Source organism: Amblyomma mixtum, chromosome 8, assembly GCF_055824585.1.
Source record: "Amblyomma mixtum isolate Tamu chromosome 8, ASM5582458v1, whole genome shotgun sequence".
Lineage (NCBI taxonomy): Eukaryota > Metazoa > Arthropoda > Arachnida > Ixodida > Ixodidae > Amblyomma > Amblyomma mixtum.
The window spans coordinates 104,229,392-104,257,350 of NC_143019.1; the positions used below are offsets into that span (position 1 = coordinate 104,229,392).

General features: G+C 48.1%; 1 protein-coding gene across 1 annotated transcript; it reads right to left on the bottom strand.

The window, feature by feature from the left end:
• Nucleotides 1-167: 167 nt before the first annotated feature.
• Nucleotides 168-27,837, bottom strand: LOC149333754 (uncharacterized). Its single transcript, XM_089557795.1, has 3 exons — nucleotides 27,116-27,837; nucleotides 26,653-26,833; nucleotides 168-645 (listed from the first exon to the last, which is right to left on the bottom strand). The coding sequence occupies exons 1-3, from the start codon at nucleotides 27,813-27,815 to the stop codon at nucleotides 168-170; spliced, it is 1,359 nt and encodes a 452-aa protein (XP_089413921.1). The 5' UTR covers nucleotides 27,816-27,837.
• Nucleotides 27,838-27,959: the final 122 nt, after the last annotated feature.

A 27,959-nucleotide genomic window follows, 5' to 3' on the forward strand; every position in this document is an offset into this window, starting at 1 on the left:
AATAGAGATATAGATTTCCTCCGTGGTTTCTCTTTTATAAATTTGTTGAAAGAGTTTGTGCCATGATAACAGCAGTTACAAGACTGTCCAGCCATGATATAGGCGCTCCTCTAGACACGTGACTTATTCAAGCGATCAAGCGATTTGCGTGATGTCATCTTCTGACTTTATGTGGATGGCCGCTTCACCTTGCTTTTTCCTGACACGGATCCTGCCATTTTTTGCCAAGCAAACTGGTACGAACGTTCCTTTGCCCTCATCTTAGCCAGCCGCAGCAGTTTCCGGTTTTGTGAAGTCATGTTGTCAAAAAAACTGAGGTCGGGAAGTTTTGTTCGGAGAAGTGCTTTTCGTTCGGACCATTGTTCTTTTACGGCGCGTGAAGCAAACCGCACAAGGACAATGGGTGTCTTCGGGGGTTTGGACGGCAGCCTGTGTACGGCTCCTATGTCCCTGGGTGTGACTTCTTCAATGTTCAGCTCTCGTGCAATGTCGTTCAACTTGCTCAACAAATTCTCATCATCAGTCTGTTTGAGGCCCTGAATTTCAAGGTTCTGTCGGCGGTTATATTGGTCCAGGTCGTTTAGTTGCTGTTTAAGTTCTTTGATTTCTTCAGTGTTGTTTGTGCTTCTATTTTTTCCACTCTTTCTTTGAGGTCGTCAATGTCCTTTTTTTGTGAGTCAACCATTTCGATAACCTTGTCGTACTTATCAGACAAAAAGCTGATGCTTGTCTCAATGCTTTCGACAGTTTCTTTGACTGACATGAGATCATCAATTTTCTCAAGAAGTGGGAGTAGGGTGGTGATGTTCCAATTCATCACGATTAGTCTAGCCGCAATATCAGCATCTTGTTCAGGTTTACCCTTTGCAGAGCTTGGGCCCCCCCTCAGTTTAGAAGCTTTACATGTCGGGCAGAGCCACGACTTTCCTATATCCGGTTTGGATTTCACTGCTGCTTCCCCCACTCCTGAGCAGTTGCCAGCATGATAAGAGACTGAACACTCAGAACATTTTATAGCCGTAGATTCCTTCGAAATAGTCTGCTGGCAAGCCAGGCATACGTCACAAGGCATAGCGTCTAGGAAAACACCGCAACACAGCAAACAGAAAACACAGCAGCAGCAGCGGCAGCAGAAAAAATTTCGCAACTACTTTGTCGTTTAGAGCTTATTTCTATCTGAGCAAAAAAAAAGAAAAAGAGCACCAACCTGTAAAACACGGTTTGAAAGGATTATGTATAGTCGGTCACAGGCCGTTGCTGCCGCTGCCACTACGTGCAATGATGCGAAGCTCGGTGCGTCAACCGCTTCTTATAGCCGTCCATGTGCTGTCACTGATGACGTTGCTCCGGACGGGCCAATCGGGATACAGGCAAAGATGCAGGTCATGCAGTGTTGTCGGGCCACACCGCCAAGCAGCTGTAAAACACGGTTTGAATGGATTATGTATAGTCGGTCACAGGCCGTTGCTGCCGCTGCCACTACGTGCAATGATCAGCCAGCTCATCAGCTCTTCCAGCTTTTCGATAGATTGATGGAAAGAATTCGAGCCAGACATGTATGTACAGTTACAGACAATTTATTTTTCACACATTTTCCTTCATCAAGAAACACTCCACTAACAGTTCTTGATTTTCATGAAGGAAGCTTTGTGGTCGGAGAAATAGATGAATATATGCTCTACTTGCTGCACCAATGATTGGTTCTCAAACACAAGGTCAGTGCAAGTATTTCGCGAGGTTGTCGCAGCTTTGAGAAGCGTTACGAGCGAAAGGAGGCTTTACGAGCTAGAGGAACGGGGTGTTCTCTCGCATAAGGGGTTGTTTCTCTTTATATGTACATTAAAGTCCCCACCCACCCTACCATCCTGCCAGGTGGCACTTAATGGTTGATCGCAATAGTTAGCTCGCCGTTGTGAGCACATGCACATGTTCTTATGATTCTTGATGCTTCCAGCAAGCAGCACAATATTTTTACGAGACACAAACGAGATCATGACTATGAGCTATAGCGCAATAAACAAGATAACAAATAACGACAAAAGTGAGAGCGCAAAAACAGCTACCGTGGAAATCAGTAAAAAAAGCTCGTTTGAACCTAAGCGCCCCTCGCCAAGTATAACACAAGCAAAAGAAACGAAATAGAGTATTTCTTCTCTGCCACTTGTCTCACTTCGGCAAGCTTTAGACCTTCTGCTGAAGTCTGAGCCAAACTCGATTATCAAGCTCTGAACATTATCCTTTATTTCGCCATCTCTCTGTCCAATGAATCGTTTTCTATTCTTTCGCCATAAGCGTCGTCCCGCCTTCACTTTTATTTGCGTACGAAATTAATGCCTGCATGCAAAAGATTTCCTACGTCGTCAAGCTTAAATGTTGTGTTATTTGCGGCCACATATTCATTCACATTGCTCCAAATTTGCTCTCTAGGATTGAATTCGCAGTGATATGGCGCCATTCTTAACGCATCATGACGAGCTGCTTCGGCGGGGCTTTCAATTTTGTATCCTTGTGTTTCTTCCCCGCAGGGAGGCGTCTGCAGCATGCAGACGTTGGTGAGTGGCGACACCACGGGGTTAACCCGAGCATCCGCAGGGACATTCCCGCAGGGGGATGATGGTGAACAATGCGTCACCACGGACCCGAGCATCCGCGCTTAGCCGTGCGTGGCATCGCCGTGTCCGGGGAAAAGGGAATCCTGGTGGTTGAGCCGATGCCGAGCGTTTGGACCCTTAAGGCCCCTCGGCGGAGGCAACACACCACTTTGGCCCCAGCTTCCTGTAGACGGCACCTCCGGCCTGACCCGACCGGGGGAAATCGGCAGTCGCCTTTTCCTGTTCTCCTCTCCATCTTTCACTGTCCTATCTCCTTTCTTACAACTTTCCTGTATCCTCCTCTCTTCTTCATTTTTTCCTCTTTTTCCTGGCGGCGAGGGTTAACCGTGTGTGACCAACTACCCTGGGTTGAGTCATATTAGGTTATAGTTAAGGTGTACAGCTGGCGTGGGCAGGACTTTCTTTCAAGTTCCTGTCGCGTCCCCTTGTTGGACTCCGTGGTGGGTGGCTGGCACCATGACCGAAAAACATCAATTTTTATGGCTCCCCCCCTTTCCAAACTTGATCGCTCTCTTAAAAGAGTGCGGAAGGAAGCAGCAGACTTTTTCATGAAAAAGAAACCGACTTTCACTAAGTTCCATGTTATACACAGTAACTGTGAAGAAAAGCAAGCCCGAATCATATCCCCATTTCTTGTTACCAAATGCCTAACAGATACCTTAGGGCCTGGCTACAAGGTATCCAAAATGTCCAGCGGCGACCTACTCCTCGAACTACGCGAGAGCATCCAGTGCTCGAAACTTGCAAACATTGCTTCTATAGGGGACATCTCTGTCTCCGTGACTCGCCACCGATCCCTCAACTCAGTCAAAGGCGTTATCTCAGAGGCTGACTTTATCCACCTCACAGAAACCGAAATGCTTCAAGGACTCTCCGACCAAAATGTAATTGACGTCCACAGGATCAAAATCCACAAGGATAACAAGGAAATAGACACTAAACACATGGTCCTTACATTTAACACCAGCACCTTACCCGAAACAATCGAAGTAGGATACCTGAAAGTCAACGTAAGACACTGCATACCCAATCCCCGTCGCTGTTTCAATTGCCAGAAATTTGGCCATGGCTCACAAAGCTGCCGCGGCCGCAAAACCTGCGCGAAATGCGCATCAAAGGACCACCAGTCTGAGGAATGCGACGCAGCACTACGCTGCGCAAACTGCGAAGCCGACCACGCTGCGTACTCCAGGGCGTGTCCGTCCTGGAAAAAGGAAAAAGAAATCATCACCATTAAGACCAAAGAAAACATTTCATTCAAAGAAGCCAGAAGGCGTTTTGCACTTAACAACACATTCTCCTTCACAGCGAAACCAAACTTCGCTGATGTGGTGCGCAGGGGCGTAGCACCACACAGCACGCCGGCACCTGCCGCGGCCACTTCCACCGCGCCTGTGGCAGTGCCATCCACGCCCCAGGCAGAGGCAGCGAAAGCTGCTCTGCCAATTACAAGCCAGGGAGTGCCGGCCCACGGGTCAACACCCCGCAGGACTTCCCCCCGTCGGGGGAGGCCCGACACCCACACACCTGCGGAATCTCCGCGGTCGTCCAGCACCTCTTGCGAGGTGATGGACCAAACTCCCAGCCCGCCTGCTTTACAGCGGCGGAACAGCTCTCTTGAGCGGAAAAAAGGCAGGGCCACCATAACGGCCCCAGAACATAAGTAAACTCTCAATCGTTCCTATCCCAAACATAAATATGGCTTTCCTAGTTCAGTGGAACTGTAGAGGAATGTTGAGGAACTACAATGACATAAAAGATATCCTAGGGTCAATCTCGCCCGTAGTCTTATGTAGTCAAGAAACAAATCTAGGTCCACAACATACAAATATCCTGAAACATTATAAAACTTTTAGACGCGATCGTGAGCAGGCAAATAGACTATCTGGAGGCGTTGCGATCGTCGTGCAAAGCGGCGTCCCTGCTCGAGAAGTCACACTCAAAACAAAACTTGAAGCCGCCGCGGTCAGTGTCGTCAGCCATAAAACAATTTCTATCTGTTCTGTATATATTCCTCCACATTTTACATTAACAGTCCACGATTTACAAGAACTTATCAATGAACTTCCAGAACCGTACCTAGTAGTTGGGGACTTCAACGCTCACTCTCCTTTTTGGGGAAGCGAGCGCTGTGACTCTAGAGGTCAAATAATAGAAGATTTTATCATCACAAACAATGTATGTCTTTTAAATACAGGAAAAGCCACCTACTGCTCCCCTACCTCGGGAAAAATGTCCTTTTTAGATTTGTCATTTAGCTCACCTTCTGTTTTTAATGATTTTAAATGGGATATCATAGATAACCCATATGGCAGTGACCACCTCCCTATACTAATCACTTTAACATCCCCACCGGAAATAATCCCCACAAGGCCACGGCGCTGGAAGCTTCATCTTGCCGACTGGTCACTTTTTAGAGCAAAGGCAAATTTAGAAAATATACTTTTAGATAATCTCTTCATCGACCAGATAAATGAAAAGTTCACTAATTGTATCATATCTGCCGCCCTCACAGCTATTCCACAGTCGTCAGGAGTGGTGCAACAAAATCATAAAATATGGTGGACAAAAGAGTGCAAGGAAGCAAAAAAACTACAAAACAGAGCTTGGGGTAAATTTCGCAGGTATCCGACACATGAGAATCTCATAAATTTTAAAAAAGCAAGAGCTAAAGCTCGGTACGTCCGTCGTAGTGCCGAGAAAAAATCATGGCAAACTTACGTCTCTTCTATAAACAGTCACATCACATCTAAAAAAATGTGGGAACATGTGCGAAAATTAAATGGTAACTTTTCACCATTCACAATTCCTTTATTGACAACACCTGGCACACAAACAAGCATAGGGGAACAGGCAGACATATTGGGGGAACATTTCGCAGCAGTTTCAAGTTCATCACACTATGCACAGTCTTTTTTAAAATACAAAAACACAGCCGAAAAACAAAGACTTCCAACTAGTGGAGGGGCAAACCAAAAATATAACAGTGTGATTACCCTCCAAGAAATAAATACAGTACTGTCTGCTGGTAAAAAAACCGCTCCAGGATCCGACCGAATCCACTACGAAATGCTGGCCCATCTCTCTCAACCTGCCGTAGAAGCACTTTTAAAGTTCTTTAACACAGTTTGGATATCGGGAAAAATACCTGAGGCCTGGAAAAAAGCTATTATTGTGCCGCTTCTTAAACCTAGTAAACCCCCAACCTCTCCTAGCAGTTATAGACCCATAGCCCTGACCAGTTGCCTCGCCAAATCCTTCGAAAGTGTCCTAAATATACGACTAACATTTGTTCTTCAATCCTGTGAACTTATTGATATCCACCAGTGTGGTTTTAAAAAGGGATGCTCAACTACAGATCACCTAGTCCGTCTCGAAAATACAGTCAGACAAGCTTTTATGCACAAACAACACTGTCTTAGCGTCTTTTTTGATTTAGAAAAAGCATATGATACAACCTGGAGGTTCGGAATTCTTCAGGACTTAGCTGAACTTGGCATCCGGGGCAGAATGCTGAACTGCATTAAAGACTTTTTATCTAACCGCTCATTTAATGTCCGTCTAGGCTCAACCCTTTCGAGGGATTTTATTCAGGAAAATGGAGTGCCTCAAGGATGTATTTTAAGCACAACTCTTTTTATTGTAAAAATGAATTCTCTTAACAAAATAATACCAAGGTCTGTTATGTATTCACTTTATGTAGATGACCTCCAGATAGCTTACACATCCTCGAACATATCAACATGTGAAAGACAAATACAGCTAACAATAAATAAACTGACAACATGGGCAGACAAAAATGGTTTCCGATTTTCCCCACAGAAAACAGTGGCCATTCTGTTTTCACTCAAACGAGGCTTACAGGCAGACCCCAACCTACACCTTAACGAAATAGATTTACCAGTAGAAAATGAACATAAATTTCTAGGCATAACATTTGACAGAAAACTCACTTTCCTGCCTCATATTAACACGTTAAAAAAGAAAACTTCCCGATCACTGAACATACTCAAAGTCCTTTCACATAAACACTGGGGTTCTGACAGGGCAGGCCTTCTAAATATTTATCGCTCTGTGGTACGATCCTCATTAGACTATGGTAGTATAGTATATGGTTCAGCAAGGCCATCGTACCTGAAACGACTGGACCCAGTGCACAATTTAGGTTTACGTCTTGCAACTGGCGCTTACAGGACATCACCCATAAATAGTCTTTACGTTGAAACAAATGAACCATCTCTTACAGATAGAAGAAGCATACTTACATGCTCATACGTTCTAAAAATCCGTTCCCTACCAAAACATATCTGTTACCCTATTGTTACAAATTGCCCATTGAGAACACTGTTTAATAGCAAACCACTAGCTATCAGACCACTCCTCCTGCGTTTTGAAGAGATGTGCCAAAACCTCGGCCTACAAGATGCATTACCCGACATTGCTCGAAGACAAGACCCACTGCCTCCATGGTAGAATTTTCCTAAAATCTGTGATTTCACCCTTACTCAATTTCATAAAAAACAAACTCCACGACAACATATACTACAAGAATTTCTTGCACTCGAGCAAAAATACAGTAAGTTCACAGATTTTTATACAGATGGCTCAAAAACAGATTTTTACATAGGAAGTGCAGTGGAGCGAGGTAATTCGGAGAAAACAGTAAGACTTCCAAATTGCGCATCCATCTTCACTGCAGAATGTTACGCAGTCTGGCTGGCCATCGACAAAATATTAAAGGAGCACCTCACAAAACAGTATAATCTACACAGATTCCTTAAGTGTGCTTACAGCTCTCCACGCTAGAAACGCTACCACTCCTATTCTTGGTGACATTATACACAGCATAGTAACAGCCGCAGCTAAAAGACAAAATATAAAACTCTGCTGGGTCCCGAGTCATATCGGAATAAAAGGGAACGAGAAAGCAGACTTGTGCGCTGCTCAAGCTCGTAGGATGGAAACAAAAAAAGTAAACATACCTTTTAACGATTGCATAAAATTAGTACAACGGAAATTAAGGAAGAAATGGCAGTCGTCTTGGAACAGTGAAGTCAATAATAAACTACACTTAGTAAAGCCGGTTTTAGGGGAATGGAGGTCGTGTGACCACCAGGAACGCTTCAAGGAAGGGATTCTCTGCCGTCTCCGAATAGGCCACACTCACCTTACACATAACTTCCTGCTAACAAAACAAAACAAACCTGTTTGCGAAGAATGCGGAGATGAACTTACCGTTAACCACATTTTATTCTCTTGTGCGAAACTGGAAAAACTAAGAAAAAAATACTTCACTGAATTTTATAATGAATGCATTCCTTTTCACCCAGCACTGCTTTTAGATGATAATGCCATTGTTAACATACCTTCTCTTTTTAGCTTTTTAAAAGAAGCAGGCGTGCTTGAAAAACTGTAAATTTCGATCCGCTAGTTCACTTTATTAGGTGATACACTTCAGCTACTTTCTCATTCATGAGAAGAAGGCTGAGGTTTTTATTTGTCTGGTTGGGAGCCTCGGGATCCTTGCCCAGGCAAGGATAGGCGCTGAGACTACCTGACCTTCTTGATGTTTTTAACATTAGCCATGTCTAAATTTCGTTTCTTCCATTATTACTAGGTAGTACAGTATTATTAGGCCATCTACACCAGCGATGATGTTTAACATTTTTGAAAATTATACAGAAAACTCATTCTATACCTTGAGCTTGGCGCATGATGGCCTTAGCTGCCTATGTGCCATAAAACCCAACACAACACAACACAACGCCTTGTGTTTCTGCTCATTCACAAGCGCAAGCATCCAAGCCTACAGCTGCTCAGTATTAAAAAGAATGCCCTTGCTTCTAAACTACGACTGAATAGCGCCCTTTCTAGTTGACGAAGGTGGCACCCTTTCAAGCTGAACGCTATGGTAACTGCAACTGTCGACGACACTAACAACTGCCGGTTAAATGTCGGTAGGTGGTGGTGGTGGTGACAATATTTATTAGGAAGAGACCGGAGGTATGCTGGGATGAGCCCGTAAGGAACCAATCTTTACAAGCACTAGGTGGAGGTCCTCTCCAGTCCTCCCTGGTTGGATTGGGGATGGGAGGATGGTACACGGTCGCGGTAGTTCACAACAGCAACACAGTTAACAGCCTCAACACAATTGGCCAAACCCCGTAAAGCGGGGGACAAGGTGGGCCGCATGGTCCGCCGGGTTTCCAACAAACGCGGGGGGTTACGAAGTAAGGATGCCTTGCGGCTGGCAAACGCCTCTGTAACCAGTCAAATTCTCTATTCGAATCCTTATCTCTGCCTACAGAAACAAGAGGAGGATGCCTTTGAGATCATCCTTCGCAAAAATTGGCGGAGGCTTCGCTTTGGTTAAGCCTGGTAGGTTGCGAAAGTAAAAGCGCAGCGCCTCCAACTGAAGTAACGCAGTGCGCCGCGTCTACAGGTCACGCGTGGCTACCGGCCGCCGCTGCGCGACAACTCAAAGCGTCTTCAGTAATTTTTTTATATTTTGCTTTTGATGTTGTTGCGACTGAGAGAAAGAAAACATAATCTACAGCTGGTATGACGTCACAGCGGCGGCAGCGCCACAGGTGCGCGGCGCGGCGTAACTGCAGCCAAGCTACCTGAAGGAGCGAGTTGGTCGCCCATATTCACTCCGCTAAAGGTCAAACGTAACTGCGGCCGGCTCACGCGGGTCGCTTCAACGAATTCTTCTTCTGGCTCTTACTGGTGCCTATCATACTACGCGAACCGCTGCTCTTCATGTTCTTGCAAACGTTCTTCCTCTGCCTATCTATCTGGACCAGTTATGCGCAGAGCTCATGCCTTTCACGTTACGGCAATCCGTAGTGTACGGCAATACTTTTTATGACCCCTCTCACATTCAACCTTTATTTGATCCCTGGTCAGACCATCCCTCATTGAAATTTAAATTTTCTTTTGTTCAACTTAGTTCTCAAGAAGCTGTATTCTTTTCTTGTCAACGTGCCCTCCATATTTACACTGATGGGTCTTACACTCCTCGCTCAGCTGGTGCTGCATTTGTTGTTCTTAGCTCAACGCAAAATATTGTCCATGTACATCGTCTCTCTTTTGAACCACCCTCTAGCGCCTATGCCGCTGAGCTTGTAGCCGTTCATTCTGCTGTTGTTTATGCTATTCACAACCCTCCCTCTACGCCTGTTCATTTTTACACTGATTCTCTATCTCTGATTTCTGCGCTCTCTTCAGTTACTTCTTACAATCCGACTATTATTGCAATTAAGAAAGATCTCTATCGTTTGTCGTCTTTAGCCCCATTTCTTTTATTTCATATCCGGGGTCATTTCGGAATTTTTGGAGACGAGTTAGCCGACCAAGCTGCTGGTAGTGCCGGCCAGATTGGAAGTTTATATATTTCTACCCTTTCAGGCCGTTGTGTGCGTTTCCGTTTCCATCATCCTTCACTTCTTTTGTGGAGCATTTTTTGGCGCGAGAATAATAGTGGCACTGAACTATTCAACTGGATCCCTGATACACTTAATATTCCCCTTATTCGTCTACACAGGAATCCTCTAATCACTTTACTTACTGGGGCATGGTAGATTTCCGTTCTATTTTAAAGGATTTGGCCTGTCTCCGTCTTCAACTTGTTCCTGTGGATTGTTATGTGAAAATATCCGTCATTCCTTCCGGGACTGTTCCGTTACTGCTTCTTTAGTTTCTCGTTTAAAATCTCTTTGCTCATCGGACATCACACCATCTGTTTACCCCTCCTTTCTCCAAAACCCTGCTGCTTGTGCTCTTCTCCTTCAAATGGTTCACCTCAGAAGTAGTACAATTCCAAATTATTCACGCTGATTTCTCTCTTTCCTCTAATCTCTCTTCCCCAAGCTTTGCACAGCGGAGCGCCCCGTGCTCCTTTATTGAGCATAGGTGGCTTTGTCGTGGCGTGACTGTGACTGTGACTGCGTCCTTGACTGTGTGACTGTGACTCTGTCTTGACTGTGTGACTGTGACTTTGTCCTTGACTGTGTGACTGTGACTTCGTTTTTTTTTCTTTTGTCTTGATTATGTTTTTATTTTTCTGATTTTTAGTTTGTGGCCGCAGCTCAGTGCTTTCTTCGACTGTTACGGTGACAATGACTTTGCGGTGACTTGGGTTTTCTCTTTTTTTTTACTATTATTTATTCCGCGGTCTGCACGCTGTGCTTTGGCTATCTGCTTGCGTCTAACTTTTATTGTGACGAGACTTTTGTTTTCTTCTCTTTTGAGTTTTTTTAATGCTCAGTTTTTCGCTTAATTTTTTTTCTGCTTTGGAACATTTAGTTATTTTTCATTTATTTTAAATTGGCGTTAAGCCTGGCAAAGCATTGCTGGTCCAGGCATCCTCTCTCTTTCTTTTATGTTTCTTTTACCTCTTTTTTGAGAGGAGCAATAAAAGGATAAAAGGGTCACGCGAAGGCTTGAAAGTGCGACTAGTATTGGTTTCGCAATGAAATAGTCAAACGCGCCCTTGACCTCCCCATCACTACTTCAAACAGCCGCCTCAAGGCCCTTCGGGTGGTGAATACTTTCCGGGAGCTCCGGGAGGCGCCCCTTACAAACCAGTACACGCGCTTGTCGCTAAAGGGGTCGCGTCGCCGCTTTCTTGCTCGACTCCATATCCAACGCACCACTCCCATGGAATGCAGGTTTCACATTCCAGAACTGTGCAGACACGCCGTCCATGTGCGACCTCTTCTAGCCAACATGTCACACGAAGACCATAATGGTCTGCGCCTGGCACAAGCGGAAGCCATAGCTCTAGATAATGGCAGCAAAACGAGTGCATACTAGACACCTCGGCCCTCACCACAGGGGATGGTACACGGTCGCGGTAGTTAACAACAGCAACACAGTTAACGGCCTCACCTTGAGAGCCCCCAGTGCAATACAAGCAAAAGAGGTCGCGATTGCTCTCACGGCCTCACACTCCGATTCAAAATACATAATCACCGACTGGCGAGGGGCCTGTCGGAACGTCGAACAAGGCTGCACTCCGTTCCTAGCCCATCGAATCTACTAAAACTGCATACGGGAAACGGACCCCGCACACCGTTATCTTATATGGGCCCCTGCACATCAGGGTTTGGCAGGAAACGGAGCAGCAGACGCAGCCGGCCGCGCGCTCTCTCACTGGGGCTGTTTTCTCCTCCCCATCCGACCAGGAGCTCCATTTTAATCCGGTCTGTTTCAAAGATATTGCAACCTACTATTAAGATAGTCATAGCTTTTACCCCCGCCCATGTAAAGGTCTCAAGAAGGTGGATGAGCGGCTCCTTCTCCGTCTTCTCACCAATATGTTGCTGCGCCCGGCAGCAGTAAAGCATTTTTACCCCTCCTTTAACGGCAGCTGCCCGCACTGCAGAGCGGCGTATTCGGACACCTATCACATGGTGGTGGTGGTGGTGAAAACTTTTAATTCATGAGATAGAGTTTGGGAGCCACAGTGTGGCCCCGCTACATGGTCGGCGTCCCTACTCCGGGACACCGCACGACAAGGCCCCGTCTCTCGCCCGTTTCACCAGAGCCCTTTGGGACTCAAGCGAGGAGCAGTTGAGGAGGGCAGTCTCCCATGCCTCTCTGGAATGGGTAGGGGAAGGGGGGAGTTGGGGATTTTGAGTACATGCCCACACCATGTGGAAGATATCACAAGTCTCCCCACAGTGAGGGCATCACCCATTCGTATTAGGATCGTAATGTTTTATGATTGCAGGACATTGTAGAGTACCTGTCTGCAGGCGCCTTAAAGTTCGCTCCTCCGTCTTACTTAGCCCCTTTGCAGGGGCCAGGAAAAGGCGGTGGTTGTCGCTATAATGCGTTATTATTTCCATGAATCGCAGCCGGTTAATCTCCGAGCCAGAAGAGCTGGGAGGAAGAGCCCGGTGAATAAGCGCTCGGGCAGCCGCGTCAGCGGCCTCATTAGAGAGTTTCAGTATAGCGCATGAGCGCCTACGTACGCTATACGCAAGCATTTAGCGGGAGGTTACTGTGGAAGTCGCAAGAGCACTTTTAGTTTACCGTAGAACCGCACGAACGCAACGATAGCCAAGGCCGCAGTGGCGCCATCTAGTGTGATAATGTGAAAACAATTTGTGTCGTATTTTTCGCGGTTAGCCAACGCATTGGCCAAGCTGATCCAAGTCGTATAACGTAGATAGCCGGTTGCATGGCGTCCCCGATGAGTCGCGCACTGCGCAGTCGAGGCAGGGCCTAGCTTTTTTTTAAATTTTTTTAGGTAATCGAACCGAGCAAGGTTTTTTTAAGAACGTCATTGTATGTACTACTATTCTCTCGGACCCCTACTGCCCTACAGCCGAAACTACCGAAACGGCTACTTTTGGCAAGGCTAAGACTATTTTGGCATAAAAATCCAAATCAAGCCAATCCACAGTCGGCGGTGTTTTGATAGGGTTAGGAACGGCGGAATCGTTACACAGAAACCAAAATAGGGCAAGTTTATCACTTATTCGTTCTGCTGTCGGCGAGAGGAGGCATAGCGAATATCACACGTTCCATTTAAGGGCAACGAATGTGCCGAAAAACCCAATAACATGACATCTTCTCTCCGAAGCGGGCGACGTGGGTGCCGCCATGTTTACAACGCTATTTTTCTTGGCGTACGCAAGAGCACGCACGCTAAATTCGAAAAATAGCTTACGTAACGCGAACGTACGTAAGCCATCGGTTTGAAATAAGGTTTGGCGCATGCGCAGTACGACTGACGCTATTTTATAGCGTACGCTATGCCTTTGCGTATGTCTACGTACGCTATACTAAAACTCTCTAATACCTCGTAAGCCCTGGTGGCCAGGAGCCCAAATGATTCTGGACCTGCCCCTCCAATGTTCAGTAGTAACTGTTCAACAAACCAACAAATCACCTCTTTCTCTCTTTCTTCTTTCAATTCCACCTTCCTCCTTTCCCTTACGGCGCGGTTCAGGTGTCCACCGATATATGTGAGACAGATACTGCGTCATTTCCTTTTCTCAAATCCGATTTACAATTTGTTTTTTGCGTGGGGTGGTGAGAGAGAGATGTGGGTTGCATGCTTTAGCGCTGACATTGTTGTGGCAAAGCTGCAGCAACGTTGCATACAACATTGCAGCAATTGGCCGCAGCGTTCATTGGGTGAGCGAACTCTTGCATTCAACCATTGTTTACCGCCTGCCGGGGTGGCAGAGTGGGTGTATTGGTAGTGGTAAATATTTATTGACTATGTACAAAAGGAGGTGTTTGGGCCCACGCCCTATTGGCCAAGGTCCTCACAAATCTAGGTGGAGCTCCTATTCCGGAGCCCCAATGGCGTCTAACGTCATGGCAGCTGAGCAGCGCCGCCGCCCATGCCTCCCTAGAAGGTTTGCAGATGAAGGATAGGGATGGGTAGGGATCGGAAGGGCAGGCCCAGACCACGTGGAAAACGTCCGAGAACTTCGCTCCGCACACGTTGCCGCCCCCATGAAATTCTGTGTTGAAGCGTTTAAATACTACAGGGTGGGCGCGCTGGCTATCCAGTGTCCGGAATATACTCAATGTTGCAGACGCCAAGCGGCGTATAGTTGCCCGATCCAGGCTCGAGCTAGGCTCTAACTACAACTAGAAGGCCGATGGCTTTTCGACTGAACGAGCTGTATACGCTGAGGCGTGATATGTTTAGGTTGGGGGGTATTAACGTCCCAAAGCGACTCAGGATATAAGGGGTGCCGTAGTAAAGGGCTCCTTAAATTTCGTCCATCTTGGGTTCTTTAACGTGCACTGGCATCGCACAATACACGGGCGTCTAGAATTTCTCCTCCATCAAAATTCTGCCACCGCGGCCGACAGCACAGCTCATAACAACACCTTTCGCTTGCATAACGGAGCTAAACTGCAACCATTTTTTAGTTGTTTTAATTAATGAATTGATTAATTGCACGTTCATCATCATAGTCAACTTCACTACGCCCGCTGCAGAGCAGAGGTCTCTCCCGTGTCTCTCCAATTATCGCTGCGCTTAACCACCTGCGCTCACCATGTCACGAAAACAAATTGGCTTTTTACCCAGGGTTCGATCCCGGCCGCGGCGGTCGAATTTCGATGGAGGCTAAATTCTTGAGGCCCGCGTACTGTGCGATTTCAGTGCACGTTAAAGAACCCCAGGTAATCGAAATTTCCGGAGCCACTCACTGCGGCATGCCTCATAGCCCGAGTCGCTTTGGGACGCTAAACCACATAGACCAAACCAAGCCAAACCTAATTGCAAACTTCTTAATTAAGGACTAAATTTTCTGAATCAGCATCATCAAGCTTTGTCTTTTCATTCTGACATTTTGGTGCCTTTAAGGCCACCTTTTCTCTTTTTTATTTCTTTAAATAATGAAAATATTTACAATAATTTTTTTAAAACTCGTATTCGGCTATCACACACCAATCATCAATCACTAGAACTAAAAATTACCGAGCTACAATTTTTTTTACGCAGGGCCCGATTACTTCATACACGTGGTGTCTACTACTACTACGCCGATGGCTTTTTGACCGGACGGGCTCTACACGCTGTCGCGTAATAGCTAATAGCGTAATTTGGCACCGGATTAAAAAAAAGTTCGCAACCCTGCGCTCACGGTTTTCCTCGCGGTCAGTTGATGGCTAGATTTTAACCTTCATTTTCGATAATATTTGTTAATTTTTCTTTCAGACTGCTCACTGCTCGACTGCACACCTAATAAGTGCTTCAGAAAAATTCCAAACATGTAAATAACAAGGAAGACTAAAGTGTTCGGATTGTATTTGAAGTCCTCTAACCACTTTTATTCACGGATGCAAAGAAAAATGCATAACACACAGCAGTTACTGTTACAAGTGTTCTTTCATGAAATGTCTCGGTATGTCCAACATATTAAGAATACTCCTTAATGCCCTCGAGGACCAAGATGTTATGCTCTCAGACACTTCCCGGCAATTCCCGATTTCATTTATATATTTTCTTGAGCAGTCATATCATCTTTGATATCATGTTCATATGCACTGCTTGTTGAATTATTTTTCAATATTGAATATTGTGTGTATGTCTCAATTCTGTGTTCTCGCGCTATGCTTGCTGCCAAAATTACCGAAGACATTTTGTAAATTATAAGGTGTGCTTGGCGAAAACCTTGTGGTCAACCCACTGCCGCTTCCCCCGAACTTTGTCGTGCGGAAACACGGGGCCGCTTCGGAGCCATGCGTCTGACTCCCTCGACTGCAACGAGACGTCGAGCGTAGAAGCGGCGGTGTGGCTGCCACCGCCGACGCGCGCGCGCTCTCGTTCTACCGCTACTGTGTGACGTCACGGTTGCTATGCACAGCTGCACCCCCAGTTGCTAAGGGGGTGACGAGGTAGCGCCGCTGCGCGGTGGAGAAGCCAACATTGGCACCATTCCAGCGCATGGACGGACACCGCGAGCATGAGCCATTAAAGGCTTTCGCCTTAAAACTCTCGGCACAATGGGACTCCAAGAGCAAACCACAGATTTTTTCGTTGTGTCTTCTCTTGAGGATGGTGCAGTGCTGCGAGAAGATTAAAGGATTTTTAGTTTAAATTTAATTTAAATTGCCACTCTAATATTTCATGAGAACTTTTTTCTTTCACCGCCGGCTACTGGAAAACAAAAGGAGGCGTGGATATGCGGTGTCCTAGGACACTACTACCAACAACAAATGCTTAGCCCAGGAAGGCAGGCATGGCCAGGTGAAGTTTTTTTAGAAGTCGGTAGCACATCGTTTTTCTCTGCCACTGAAAATTAAAAGCTTAGGCCACCGAAAAGCCATTATTTTCGCCCAATTCAGAAGAATAAAATGGCGAGAAATATCAATGGCACCAAGGATATTTCTGTTCATATCGAGAAAATGAAAATATTCTAATAATCTTCACTAAATTACGCATTTCCGCGATTTTATTATGACGCAAACGCGTGGTCACAATAGCGATTGGGTACTAAAAGCCTGGTGAGAATTTTCACAAAAACCCATAGCTCTTTCTAGCCCGGCGTTGCACATTTCCTGTATACTTTTGAATTCCATTTTTAGTCTGTTCAGCCCACTGTTTTCAAAACAAATTTCTCGACCACTATTTGCAATTTTCGAACCTCTCAATGCACAGAAGAAATCGAAGTCTTAATTCGCTATGATAAACAATAGGGTCATGCGTAAGATATGATGCAATTTTAGTGCACCGCTCTCTCGTGTTTAATGTAATTAAATTCATTCTTGTGTTTCATGTTCTCAATGGGAACAAGGCAATGTAAGTGCGCTGAAGTGGATGGTCTCGGAAAAAATTTAGACTCCTTAACGTGCCCCGAAATTACGCAGCGAATGGGCCCACTTAGCGCTTCACATCCATCGAGACGCGGCTAGCGCGGCCCAGAAGTGAATGTAGTCCTCCCGCTCAGTAGGCGAGCGCCCTAACCACCGAGTCATCGCGGGGGGTTTGTTGATATAGCGTACACAATCATGCAGCTTGACTGCCGGAAGAACTCGCACCGCTGATCTACAAAGAAGCGTGAGACTATTTCTGGGTGATTTTATCTTCGTCTCGCTTACCTTAGTCACTAAATTCAGCTCGTAGATGCAAGCGATTACACATGTGAAAAGCGACATTACAACTCGTTTCTGGATAAAATGCAAGGCCGCATTTCGTTTACGTTTCCGGAGTGGGAGCATTCCAGCAGCTAAGTGGCACGAAAAGTAGCCCATATTTTCGCTTATCAAGCGAAATGGGGTAACAATCAGAAATATTATAGGTGAGCGCATATTCTGATAGTCGTTCTTATTTCTCTGTGACACCGGAACTCTAGTAAATAGCGTTGGCGATCACGCGCTCCACTATTGGGCCGCTACTGAAAGACTGCAAACAAGCTATTTTTTATCTATGTATTTCCATCTTCAGTGGCTACAATGATCACTGTTATTGGACCACAGGAATGAGTTGCAACACAACTCGATACGAAAAATGCACCACCGTTTTCCAATAGGGTGCTTTTGTGCCAGCAGATACGGCAGATACAAAAGACAAAGACCCTTCTTGTCCCCCTTGCTAGTCCGGAATCCATTACCGGACCGTCTTCACGCGTCACCGATTTCTGGCGACCAGTTTGTTCCCTGTCTACCGGCTCTTTCAGCAAGTGCCAAGTGCGGTATGGTTGTCGCGCTTTCTGCTGCGTGCAGCGCTACCCGGAATGCATTCTTTGTCTCCAGTGTGCAGCTGGCAGAAGTTGGCAGCCATAGAATTTCTAAAAACGGATGTGTTTACATCTAATTATAGACAAAACTACGCATATAGAGATAGGGAACACAGAAAATAATATGCTAACTAAGATACCGTCTCTTCAACAAACCACAAAATGTTCGTAGAAGAAACAAAAAGCATGTATTTTTCAATTTTAAAAATCAGGAAAACCACCGACCACTCATAGCAGCTATAGGCCCATAGTTCTAACCAGCTGCCATGCTAAATCCATCGAAACTCTCCTGAATATAAAATTAATTTTTGTCCATCAATCTTGCGAACTACTTGGCATCCATCAGTTGAGTTTCAAAAAAGTATGTTCCACAACCGACCATATGGTTTGCCTTTAAAACACAGTCAGAGAACCTTGTGCGTGCAAACAATACTGTCTTACTGTATTTTTCGACTTAGAGAAGGCATACGGCCTGAGGTGCAGGATCCTTCAAGACCTTGCTTAGCTTGGAATCCGCCACGCCATGTTTCATACGTAAAAGCCTTTTTGAATTGTTCATTCAATGTACGCCTAGGTCAAAGCCTTTCACGGAGTTTTATTTAAGAGAATGGAGTTCCTCGGAGTTGTATTTTAAACACAGCACTATATATTCAAAAGACGAATGGTATTAGCAAAGTAATCTGAGAGTCAATGTATTGAGTCTACGTAGAGGATCTTCACATAGCTTGGACATCCTCCATCATATCAACAAGCAAAAGACAAGTACAGTTAAAAATAAATAAACTTACAACTTTAGCGGACAGAAATGGCTTCCGCTTTTCTTCACAGCAAGCAGTAGCCTTCCTTTTCTCACTCAAAAGAGGTTGCACACAGATCCCACATTACCCCTGAACGAAACAGAATTAGCGATAAAAAATTAACATAAATTTCTAGGCATAACTTTTGAGAAAAGCTCGCTTTCCCGCATTGCATAAACACATCGAAAAAAATTAGGGGACACTTTGGCTATTAGAGTGCGCTAGGCGAAAGCATTTTCGCGCCGATCTCACTGCCTCTGTTGCTGGTTCCACGCTGCGAATGAGACTACACTTCGGTTGCCAATTCTTCTAGTGACTTTTAATGAATGATTACTAACTAATGACTGATTACTGATTATTGACTAACTACTTATTGATGACCAATTACTAATAATGTATAATTCCTAATTAATGGTTACAACATTCTATGCCTCGATGTATTCATCGATCTTTGGTTACGGCGTATACACCACTTATGACGTCATCACGATAATTCACAGCTACAGTGTGACAGTTTTCGCGGACTGATGGACGAACAACGATGCGGAATTAAAGGCTTCCCCTTAAAAGAAAGCTCCACAATCTCTCAACATACTTTGAGTCCTTTCAGGCAAACACTCGGGTTCTAATAGGGCATGCCTTTTGCAGATTTATTGCTCTGCTGTACTCTCCTGCTTAGACTACGCTTGCATAGTGTGTTGTTTATCAAGGCCGTCATACTTGACACGACTGGACCCAATACATAATTTAGGTTTGCGTCTTTGAACTGGTGCATACAGGACTTCACCCACAAGCAGACTTTTGTGTAGCAACTAATGGAAAACCACATGCAGACAGCAAAAAATGCTCACATGCTCAATCGTTTAAAATTAATTCATTGCCGAAACCTATCCCTTACCCAGTAGTTACAAAGTTACCATCTTGAACACTGTTTCGAAACAAGCCCCAAACAATCCGACCAGTTCTGCTTCGCTTTGAAAAGAAATGCCAAGAATGGTGCGTAATTGACTCATTGCCTAATATTGCCCGGAAACCTGGCCGGTTGCTGCCTTGGCACTGTGTGCCTTCTATGTGCGACTTCACATTAACATCATTTCAAAAAACAAAGGCCAGATGAACATATATTACAAGAATTTTCAGCACTGGAAGAAAAGTACCGGGAAAACTGCATATTATACAGACTTTTTAAAATCAGCCCACTACATTGGAAGTGCACTAATACAAAACAAATGTGAGAAGTCAGTAAGGCCGCCACCGTCTCTATCCATTCTCACAGACGGGTGTTATAGAGTCTCTGCGGCTGCAGAAAAAAATAATAAAGGCGAACATCGTGCACAGCAAAAGTTACACCGATTCCTAAAGCTTCCTCACTGCAATTCACCCCATGAATGCAGTCATGCCAGTAATCGGCGATATCATACACAACATAACAGCCACAAGACAGAGAAAAGGCATGAAATTTTGCTGCGTTCTGAGCGGAAACCCTTTTACGTGACAGGAGGCAGTGGCACCAGTTCAACGGCGTCGCCGTGCTGCTTTTTGCATGTGTATGCGCTCAATGTATTCCAGTTGTGTCAAATATCCTCCCATTTCATTGTTTTCATCCCCGTCGGTAAACTGGAGAAACAGAGGGTCTAGCAGAGCTTAGATACGGTCATTTAACGCCATGTTCCCTCTCGAAATATTTGAAACGGCATATACTTGAGCGCCTCCTACTTCCGAGCAAGTAGAACATTAAAGGTTGCCTAACAGAGCGCAGCTTGCCCACTTGACGAAACAGTGTGGTGCAGCAACGTCGCTAAGCGGGATGTACGCCAGTTCTCGCCACTTGTTCTTACCAGCGTGGTGAAGCCCGCGAGGAAAGTGTAGCCCGCGAAGGCGTCGAACATAGGTGCATGTTACGGGCGGTCGGATGTCTTCTCCAATACCTGGCCGATTATAATCCAACAACCGTAGCGATTCCTAGGCTGCTTAACTAATATTGTCACCTTTTAGTGACGGCAGTCCAGCGCTCAGGAAGACAACAGAAATACTTGCAAACGAAGCTCTTTATTAGGGCTGACTTGCGCCCGCAAAACAACTGAATCACTCGGTGGCGGCGTAAGCAACAAGCGTGCTCGTCAATCCTCGATCTACGAATGTCCGCCGCTCGCGGCATCGCTCAATTTAAAGCCGGCAAGGAAACTTCCAGATAACAAGACAAGATCATCTACAGAAATCTGGAAAAACCTAGAGGCAGCCTTTCATGGCTGCGATCAATCGAGATTAGTGTGGTCGCTCCTCGCGTCACGAACAAAAGTGATAACAACCCTTTCCTGCAGCCTTGAGCGTGAACGAACAAACACTACAATGATACGTGGCATTACCCCCACTCCAAAGAAGCATCGTCTTGATGCTTTAAAATGAAAATAAACAAGGAGAATGAAACTTCGAGTCCTTTAGCGTTCATAATATGGCTGCAGGCGTACGACATGTACAGGGTCCGTCAAAAGTTCCAAGGCCACAGGGTCTGCTTTCAAGCGGCGTATACTGCCACTTACTATAGCATCAAAGTCATCAAGGTTCTCAGAGGTGAGAATAGTACTTCTACTATCCTCTGCAGAGATTTTTGGGTCCAGGGGTGTCGTAGCTGCCCAACTATAGCGCTCTAAAGCAGACCCTGTGGCCTGGGAACTTTTGGAGGACCCTGTACGACATCCGGGCGTGGGCGGCGTCGCTGAGATGCTGTCGTGCCGTCGGGGATGACTTCATAGTCGAGGTGACCGATGCGACGGAGAACCCTGTACGGGCCAAAGTAGCGTCGCAGCAACTTTTCGCTCAGTCCGCGGCGGCGAACTGGCGTCCATATCCAAACACGATCACCTGGCTTGTAATGCGTGTCTCGTCGGCACAGATTGCAGCGTCGGGCGTCGGTGTGCTGCTGGTCTTGAATGCGAAGCCGCGCAAGTCTTCGGGCTTCCTCGGCGCGATGAAGGTAGGCGGCGACGTCGAGGTTGTCTTCGTCGGAAACGTGCGGGAGCATTGCGTCGAGTGTTGTCGTGGGCTTCCTGCCGTATACCAGCTGGAATGGAGTAAACCTGGTTGTCTCCTGGGCGGCAGTATTATAGGCGAAGGTCACGTAGGGCAGAATAGAATCCCACGTCTTGTGTTCGGCGTCGATGTACATGGAGAGCATGTCTGCGATGGTCTTGTTCAGATGCTCTGTGAGTCCGTTGGTTTGCGGATGATAGGCAGTTGTCATCCGATGGCTTGTCTGGCTGTACTTTAAAATGGCTTGCGTCAGCTCCGCTGTAAATGCTGTTCCTCTGTCTGTGATGAGCACTTCGGGTGCGCCGTGTCGAAGGATAATTTGTTCGACAAAAAATTTTGCAACTTCTGTTGCGGTACCACTAGGCAAAGCTTTTGCTTCGGCGTAGCGGGTCATGTGGCCACGACGATCCAATTGTTACCTGATGATGAAGTCGGAAAGCAGCCGAGGAGGTTCATCCCGATTTGCTGAAAGGTCTTAGTTGGCGGTGGTATGGGGTTCAGGAGTCCGGCTGGTCTAGTCGGAGGTGTTTTGCGTCGCTGACACTCACGTCACGTTTTCATGTAATGGGAAACGTCGTAAGCTAGCCGCGGCCAATAGTACTTCTCCTGGATGCGGTGCAACGTGCGAGCAATCCCGAGATGCCCTGCAGTCGGCTCATCATGACATGCCTGCATAATTTCTTCCCTGAGATTTTTGGGCACGCAAGAAGATGCACTGTCCTGTTGGGCGCGAAGTTCTTCTTCAGAAGCACATTATTGTGAAGGACGAAGGACGACAGTTGGCGCTTGAACAACCAGGGAGGCGATGCGGTCTTGCCTTTCAGTAGTAGTAGTAGTAAAAGACTTTTATTGGACCAAAATTTATAGGCCGAGCATTTCGACCGCCTGGGCGACCAGAAGCCGCTGTTCTTCTTCCCCTTCAGCGCCAAGCCAGTCGAGCCAGGTGGTGATGGATAGAGAGGGTGGGGGGAAGGAACCCGACTGCTGAGCAGCCGGGCAATAGAAGAGGCAATGGGCCAGGTCCGCATAGATACAGGGGCAGTTGGGACAGGAAGGGTCCGATCGATAGCGATAGAGGAAGAGGCGGGACGGGGTGATAACTGCATTCATCTGAATGTGCCGAAGAAGGCGAGACTCCGGCACCGTGAATTATGGATGAGGGGGAGGGTAAAGGCGTTTGTCGAGGCGGAGCTCAAGGTAGACCTCTTTTATGGTGCGGCGAAGAGTGAGTCTCCCACCGTCCTCCGAGGGCTTGGGCCAGGGGATCAACGGTGCCCGGAAAAGTGTGTCGCGGGCGAGCTGATGGGCCAGCTCATTGCCGTCAATCTCTGAATGCCCAGGGACCCAGCGGAGGAAAACGATGGAAGGCTGCAGTGCGGAGACCGCTCGTTCGACCTCCTGTTGGAGAGAAGGGGTCAGGGTGCGTTTCTGTATGTGGTGTATAGCGGCTTGTGAGTCTGAATAGACTGTGTACTCTTGGAGAGAGGGAAGGAGAGCAAATGACTGGAGGGCATGCGCAATGGCGAGGACCTCGAGGGACAATGCGTCTGGAGGGTGTAGATACGGCGCGCTGGTGTGGGTTTCAGGAGCAGGGAGGTGTGGATGGTACAGGGCGTAGCCGCAGGAACCTCGAGGAGCCACGAAAGAGGCATCCGTGTAAGCTACACCCTGGGTATCAAAGAGAGGGGAATGGTGCTGTGCGGCCGCATGACGACGTCCGGCGTGCAGGACGGGGGACATGTTGGTCGGAAGGGGAAGGATACGAAGATTGGGAGCGGGGGTGGGAATAGGAGAGGTAAACGGGGAGATTGGAATGGGCGAGATACCCGCTTGAGTCAATAACCACTGACCCTGACGGGTAAGGGAAAGCCGGGCAAGCTGCGAGTCACGATGGAGACTGAGAAGAGAACGAAGAGGATGGAAGAGGCCTGTGGCAAAAAGCTTAGTGGCAGAGGTAGTGATAGGGAGGTTGAGAGCTGCCTTGTAGAGGCCCACAAGGGCAGTCTCGAGAGCGTTAAGTTGAGTCTGAGTGAAGGAAGCGTAGGGTGCAAAGTACGAGACCTTGTTGAGGGCCAGCGCGTGGGCAACTCGGCACGCGTGAGCCTCGTGGAGACCTGAGCGTCGAGTGACCACGCGCCGCAGGAGGTGAGTTACAGAGTGGCAGGTGGTGACAGCGCGGTGGAGGGCTTGCACATTCTTAGCCGCATGCAAAGGGAAGCCAAGAACTTTGCACTGTGTGACGACAGGAATAGGAGAGCCAGAAAGGTGGAGAGAGACGAAGTGGTTGTGTGAGCGCTGGTAGGAGGAATGGTTGAGAAGGAGAAGCTCGGATTTCTCAGGAGCAGGAGAGAGGCCAGCGGTGGTGAGAAAGGAGTCGATGAGATCTAGGCCACGTTGCAGGGTGTCCTGTACGTGACCGGGAGAGCCAGATGAACACCATAGTGTAATGTCATCGGCGTAAAATATATGATGCAGATCGTGAATTTCAGCTAGCTGGGAGGCGAGAGGGGCCATAGCGAGATTGAAAAGGGTAGGAGAGAGAACAGCACCTTGAGGAGTGCCACGGGTGAGGTGGTGTGGGTTAGACAAGTGGGTATCTACTCGAAAGCGAACCACACGTTTAGAGAGGAATGAGCGGATATAGGAGTACATGCGGGAGCCACAATCTAGAGAGGCGAGTTGAGAAATGATGTGATCGTGGCAAACACCGTCAAAGGCCTTGCGAACATCGACGGTCACAAGTGCGTAAATTTGAGTGGGTGTAGGGGACAGAAACGTTTGCTGGAGAATCAGAAACATGTCCTGTGCACAGACGCGGCGTCGGAAGCCAATGAGAGAATGGGGGAAGAACTCCCGTGCCTCAAGAAAATCAGAGAGGCGAGTCAGAGCCATTCGCTCAAGGGTCTTACCAACGCACGACGTCAGGGAGATTGGGCGGAGGTTAGAGAGAGAGGGAGGTTTGCCCGGCTTTGGAATCATAGAAATAAGGGAGGATGTCCAGGAGCTCGGCAAGCAGCCGCTCTGCCAGGCCTCATTGTAGGTTTGAAGGAGGAATTCTTTGGCGCAGTCAGGAAGGTTGCGAAGTGTGGTGTATGTAATGGCATCCTCACCGGGAGCCGAGCGTGTAGCTTTAGCAGCCAGAGCAGATTCGAGCTCCCGGAGAGTGAAGCATTGGTCCAGATCGTGGTTAGGTCCACCTGAGTACACCGGGTAGGAGGGTGCCAGAGGGGGCGGGAGGTAGAGAGAGGCGAGTTGATCAAAAACTTCGGAGGGAGTCCCCTGAGTGAGGGCTTTAGCTAGAGTGGGAGCAAGGGCAGGCTTAGTGCCAAGGAGGGATTTAAAGAGAGACCATGCGGATCGCGAGTGCAAAGAAGAATCAAGGCCATCACAAAGAGCACTCCAACGAGAGTGCTCGAGGGAGGCCCAGTGGGCGACGATCTCGGCCCGCAGAGCAGTGATCCGGAAGGAAAGTTCGGCATTGTGTGGTTGGGAGCGAAAGGAGCGTTGAAGACGTTTACGGCGATGCCATAAACGGAGAAGGTGAGGATCTGGGTCTTGGATTGGGTAACGAGAGCGAACGCGACGGCTACTGGACGTGAGCGCTGCAGAGATGCGCGACGTCCAGTCGTCGTAGGATTGAAAGGAGTCGGAGGCGAGATTAGTGCGAAAAGCATGCCAGTCAGTGTGAATAACCGGATGACAGCGAGGGATGTGGGAAAGAGAAGCGGTGATGTGGATGAGAAAGTGGTCACTTAGAAGAGTTTCGGCTGTCACCTGCCAGTGAAAGGAAAGTGAACCCCGAGAAAAAGTGAGGTCGGGTGTCGTGGGGCGTTGTGAGGCAGTGCCCGCTCGAGTAGGAGAGCCAGGAGTATTAAGAAGGGTGAGGTGGCGTTCCTGGGACAGACAATGGAGGAGGCGGCCGGGTTTGAGGGTTTGTGGGTAGCCCCAGAGTGTTTGAGGGGCATTAAAGTCACCACCAAGGAGGAGATGGGAGATAGAAGAAAGAGAGTGAAGGAATTTGCCCAGAGCAGAGAATAAAGAGGAAGTGACAGGGGGGTTGTAAAAAGACAAAAGAACGAGTGAGATGCGGGAAGATGGGTGGTAATAACCCACACCAACTAAATATTTAAGGAGGGTGGAGGGGATGTCAATTTGCTCTACGAGCACGTCACTGCGTACATAAATAGACGCAAGTGGTGTGGCCGTAGTGGCATGGTAGGCGCGGTAGCCTGGGACATTGCGGGCCGTCCGGGTCTCCTGGAGAAGGAGAAAATGAGGCAGAGAGGGGCGGGTGAGTAGATACTGGTGGAGGGGGGTCTTATTGTGGCAAAGATTTCGGCAGTTCCACTGCACAATCTCGAGGTCCTCGCCAAACGCCATTATGATAGTGGAGAGGAACGCGATGGTACGCGTTCCTTCTTTTTTACCGGGGGCAGTGACTCATGGACGGATTGGAGCATAGATGTGAAGGATTCCAATTGCTTTGATTGTGCTTGGAGGGTGGTAAGAATCTGGAGAACCGAAGTTTCCAGCTGAACCAAGCGAGTGTGATGTGCCTGTGTGGTGGTTTCGACAATCTCAGCCAAAGGGGCGACCTGGGCGCTGGAGGAGGGAGTGGTGAACGTGGCAAGATGCTCATTTAGCTTGCTAAGCTGGGAGGTAAGAGAGGAGGTGGTTGTCTGGAGGGTTTGAGTCAAGGCATGTATCTGTTGTTGTAGATCGTGGGAAATGCGCTGCTGCTCTCGCTGTTGGCGTTCCAGCATTGCCAGCTGGAGGTCGAAGGAGCGGCTCTCGTCAATCAAGGATGGAGAGGGTGGTTTAGTGGAAGAGAGGGACGCTGGCACCGAGGATCCTTTAACTATGGCGGCGTAGGAGCCTGGTGGTGACGTGATCGGAGCTGATGGAGATTCATGATTAGAGGAGGAGGAGGACGGGGTGGTGGGTTGAGTGGCCCGGCGCAAAGCTAGGCGTCGGAGGTATGCAGTTTTAGCACACTCGCGTTGTTTAGCAAGGAGAAAGGGGCAAGTGGGGTCCAGGGAGGGGTGGGTGTTCACCTTGCAATGAACGCACCAGGGCTGGGCACACACATGAGCGGAAGGGTCAGCGGGTAGAGGAGCAGCACAGCGACGGCACTTGGCCGGAACGCTGTGCTGGGGGCATTGGTGGGCGCGGTGGCCTAGAGTGAGACAACGGGTGCAGGTGGGAGGCTTAGGTTTATGAGGACGGCACCGGAAGGCAACGCGTTTGAAATAAACAAAGTGGGGGATGACGGTACCAGCGAACGTAATGAGCACTGACTGAGTGGATCCCATCATGCGAGCAGCGAGAATATCTGTTTTGAAAGACTCTAGATCATGCATGAGCTCATCAGGAGTGAAGTGGCCACCGACGTTATGGATGACGCCGAGGCATGAGATGGGAGGATGGGGGGAATAAGTTTTGATGCTGACAGGCTTACCGTGAAGGTGAAGGTGCGTGATCGAAAGTAGGAGGTGGGCGGTGAGAGGAGAATGAGTTTTTAAAAACACAAGGCTTTGGGCTGGCTTGGCCTGAAGGGTGATGTCTGCACTGGTCTTGGAGGAAAGTTGTGCAGCTGAGGTGACTGCGGCGAGCACGTCGTAGAGAGGCAGCTTGGGATTGAGGGTACCAGGAGGGAGTTGTATTCCAACAGTGATGAGCTCGGAGCGGGGTCGGGTGGCGGAAGCAGGCTTACGGCTGGCACCGATGGTGCTCCAGCCGATTTCCGGTGATGGAGTGTCGTCTACCAGGGACGCCATGAAGTCCATGTCTGCCGACGAATCGTCAGCCTGAGGCGCAATCTGCGACGCTGGTGCCGGGCTGCAGGTCTTGGTGTCAGCGGGTAATGTGGCAGGTGTAGGCGCGGCGGCACCGGCGGCGTCGACGAAAGCAGGCGGCTGCGACGCGTCTATGGGCCCAAAGGTGTTGGCGTCCCTTAGAGCGTGGAGTTGGCTAGCAGTGGACGCTGCGGCGACGACGAACGCTGCCGGCTGCGCCGCGGCCGTCGATCCGGAGCTCCCAGCGTCGCTCACAGTGTTGGTTGCAACAGGATTTTGCGCGGTGACGTGGGCGGTTGGAGTAGGCCCCGCGGTGGCGGCATCAGTGGGTCTGGGCTGCAGGGGCTTCGTCAGACGCTGCATTGCAGAGGTGCAGGCGCGGCGCGTTAGGGTTACCGAGGCGCCGCGCCGCATCAGACTTTTGGAGGCGCTTGGAGGGCCAGCTCGGCAGCGGGCCGTGATGACGATGGTATCCACGTGCTTTGGAAGCCTTCCTGAATCGATGGA

What these genes read in the sequence shown, in the direction of transcription:
- LOC149333754 (XM_089557795.1), bottom strand. Translation starts at nt 27,815, where the DNA reads ATGCAGCGTCTGACGAAGCCCCTGCAGCCCAGACCCACTGATGCCGCC. An exon ending in CACGCACCTTCACCTTCACG is followed by an intron (nt 26,834 to 27,115) that starts GTAAGCCTGTCA and finishes GTCTCACTCTAG; the next exon opens with GCCACCGCGCCCACCAATGC. An exon ending in CTCCTTGCTAAACAACGCGA is followed by an intron (nt 646 to 26,652) that starts GTGTGCTAAAAC and finishes ACGACCTCAAAG; the next exon opens with AAAGAGTGGAAAAAATAGAA.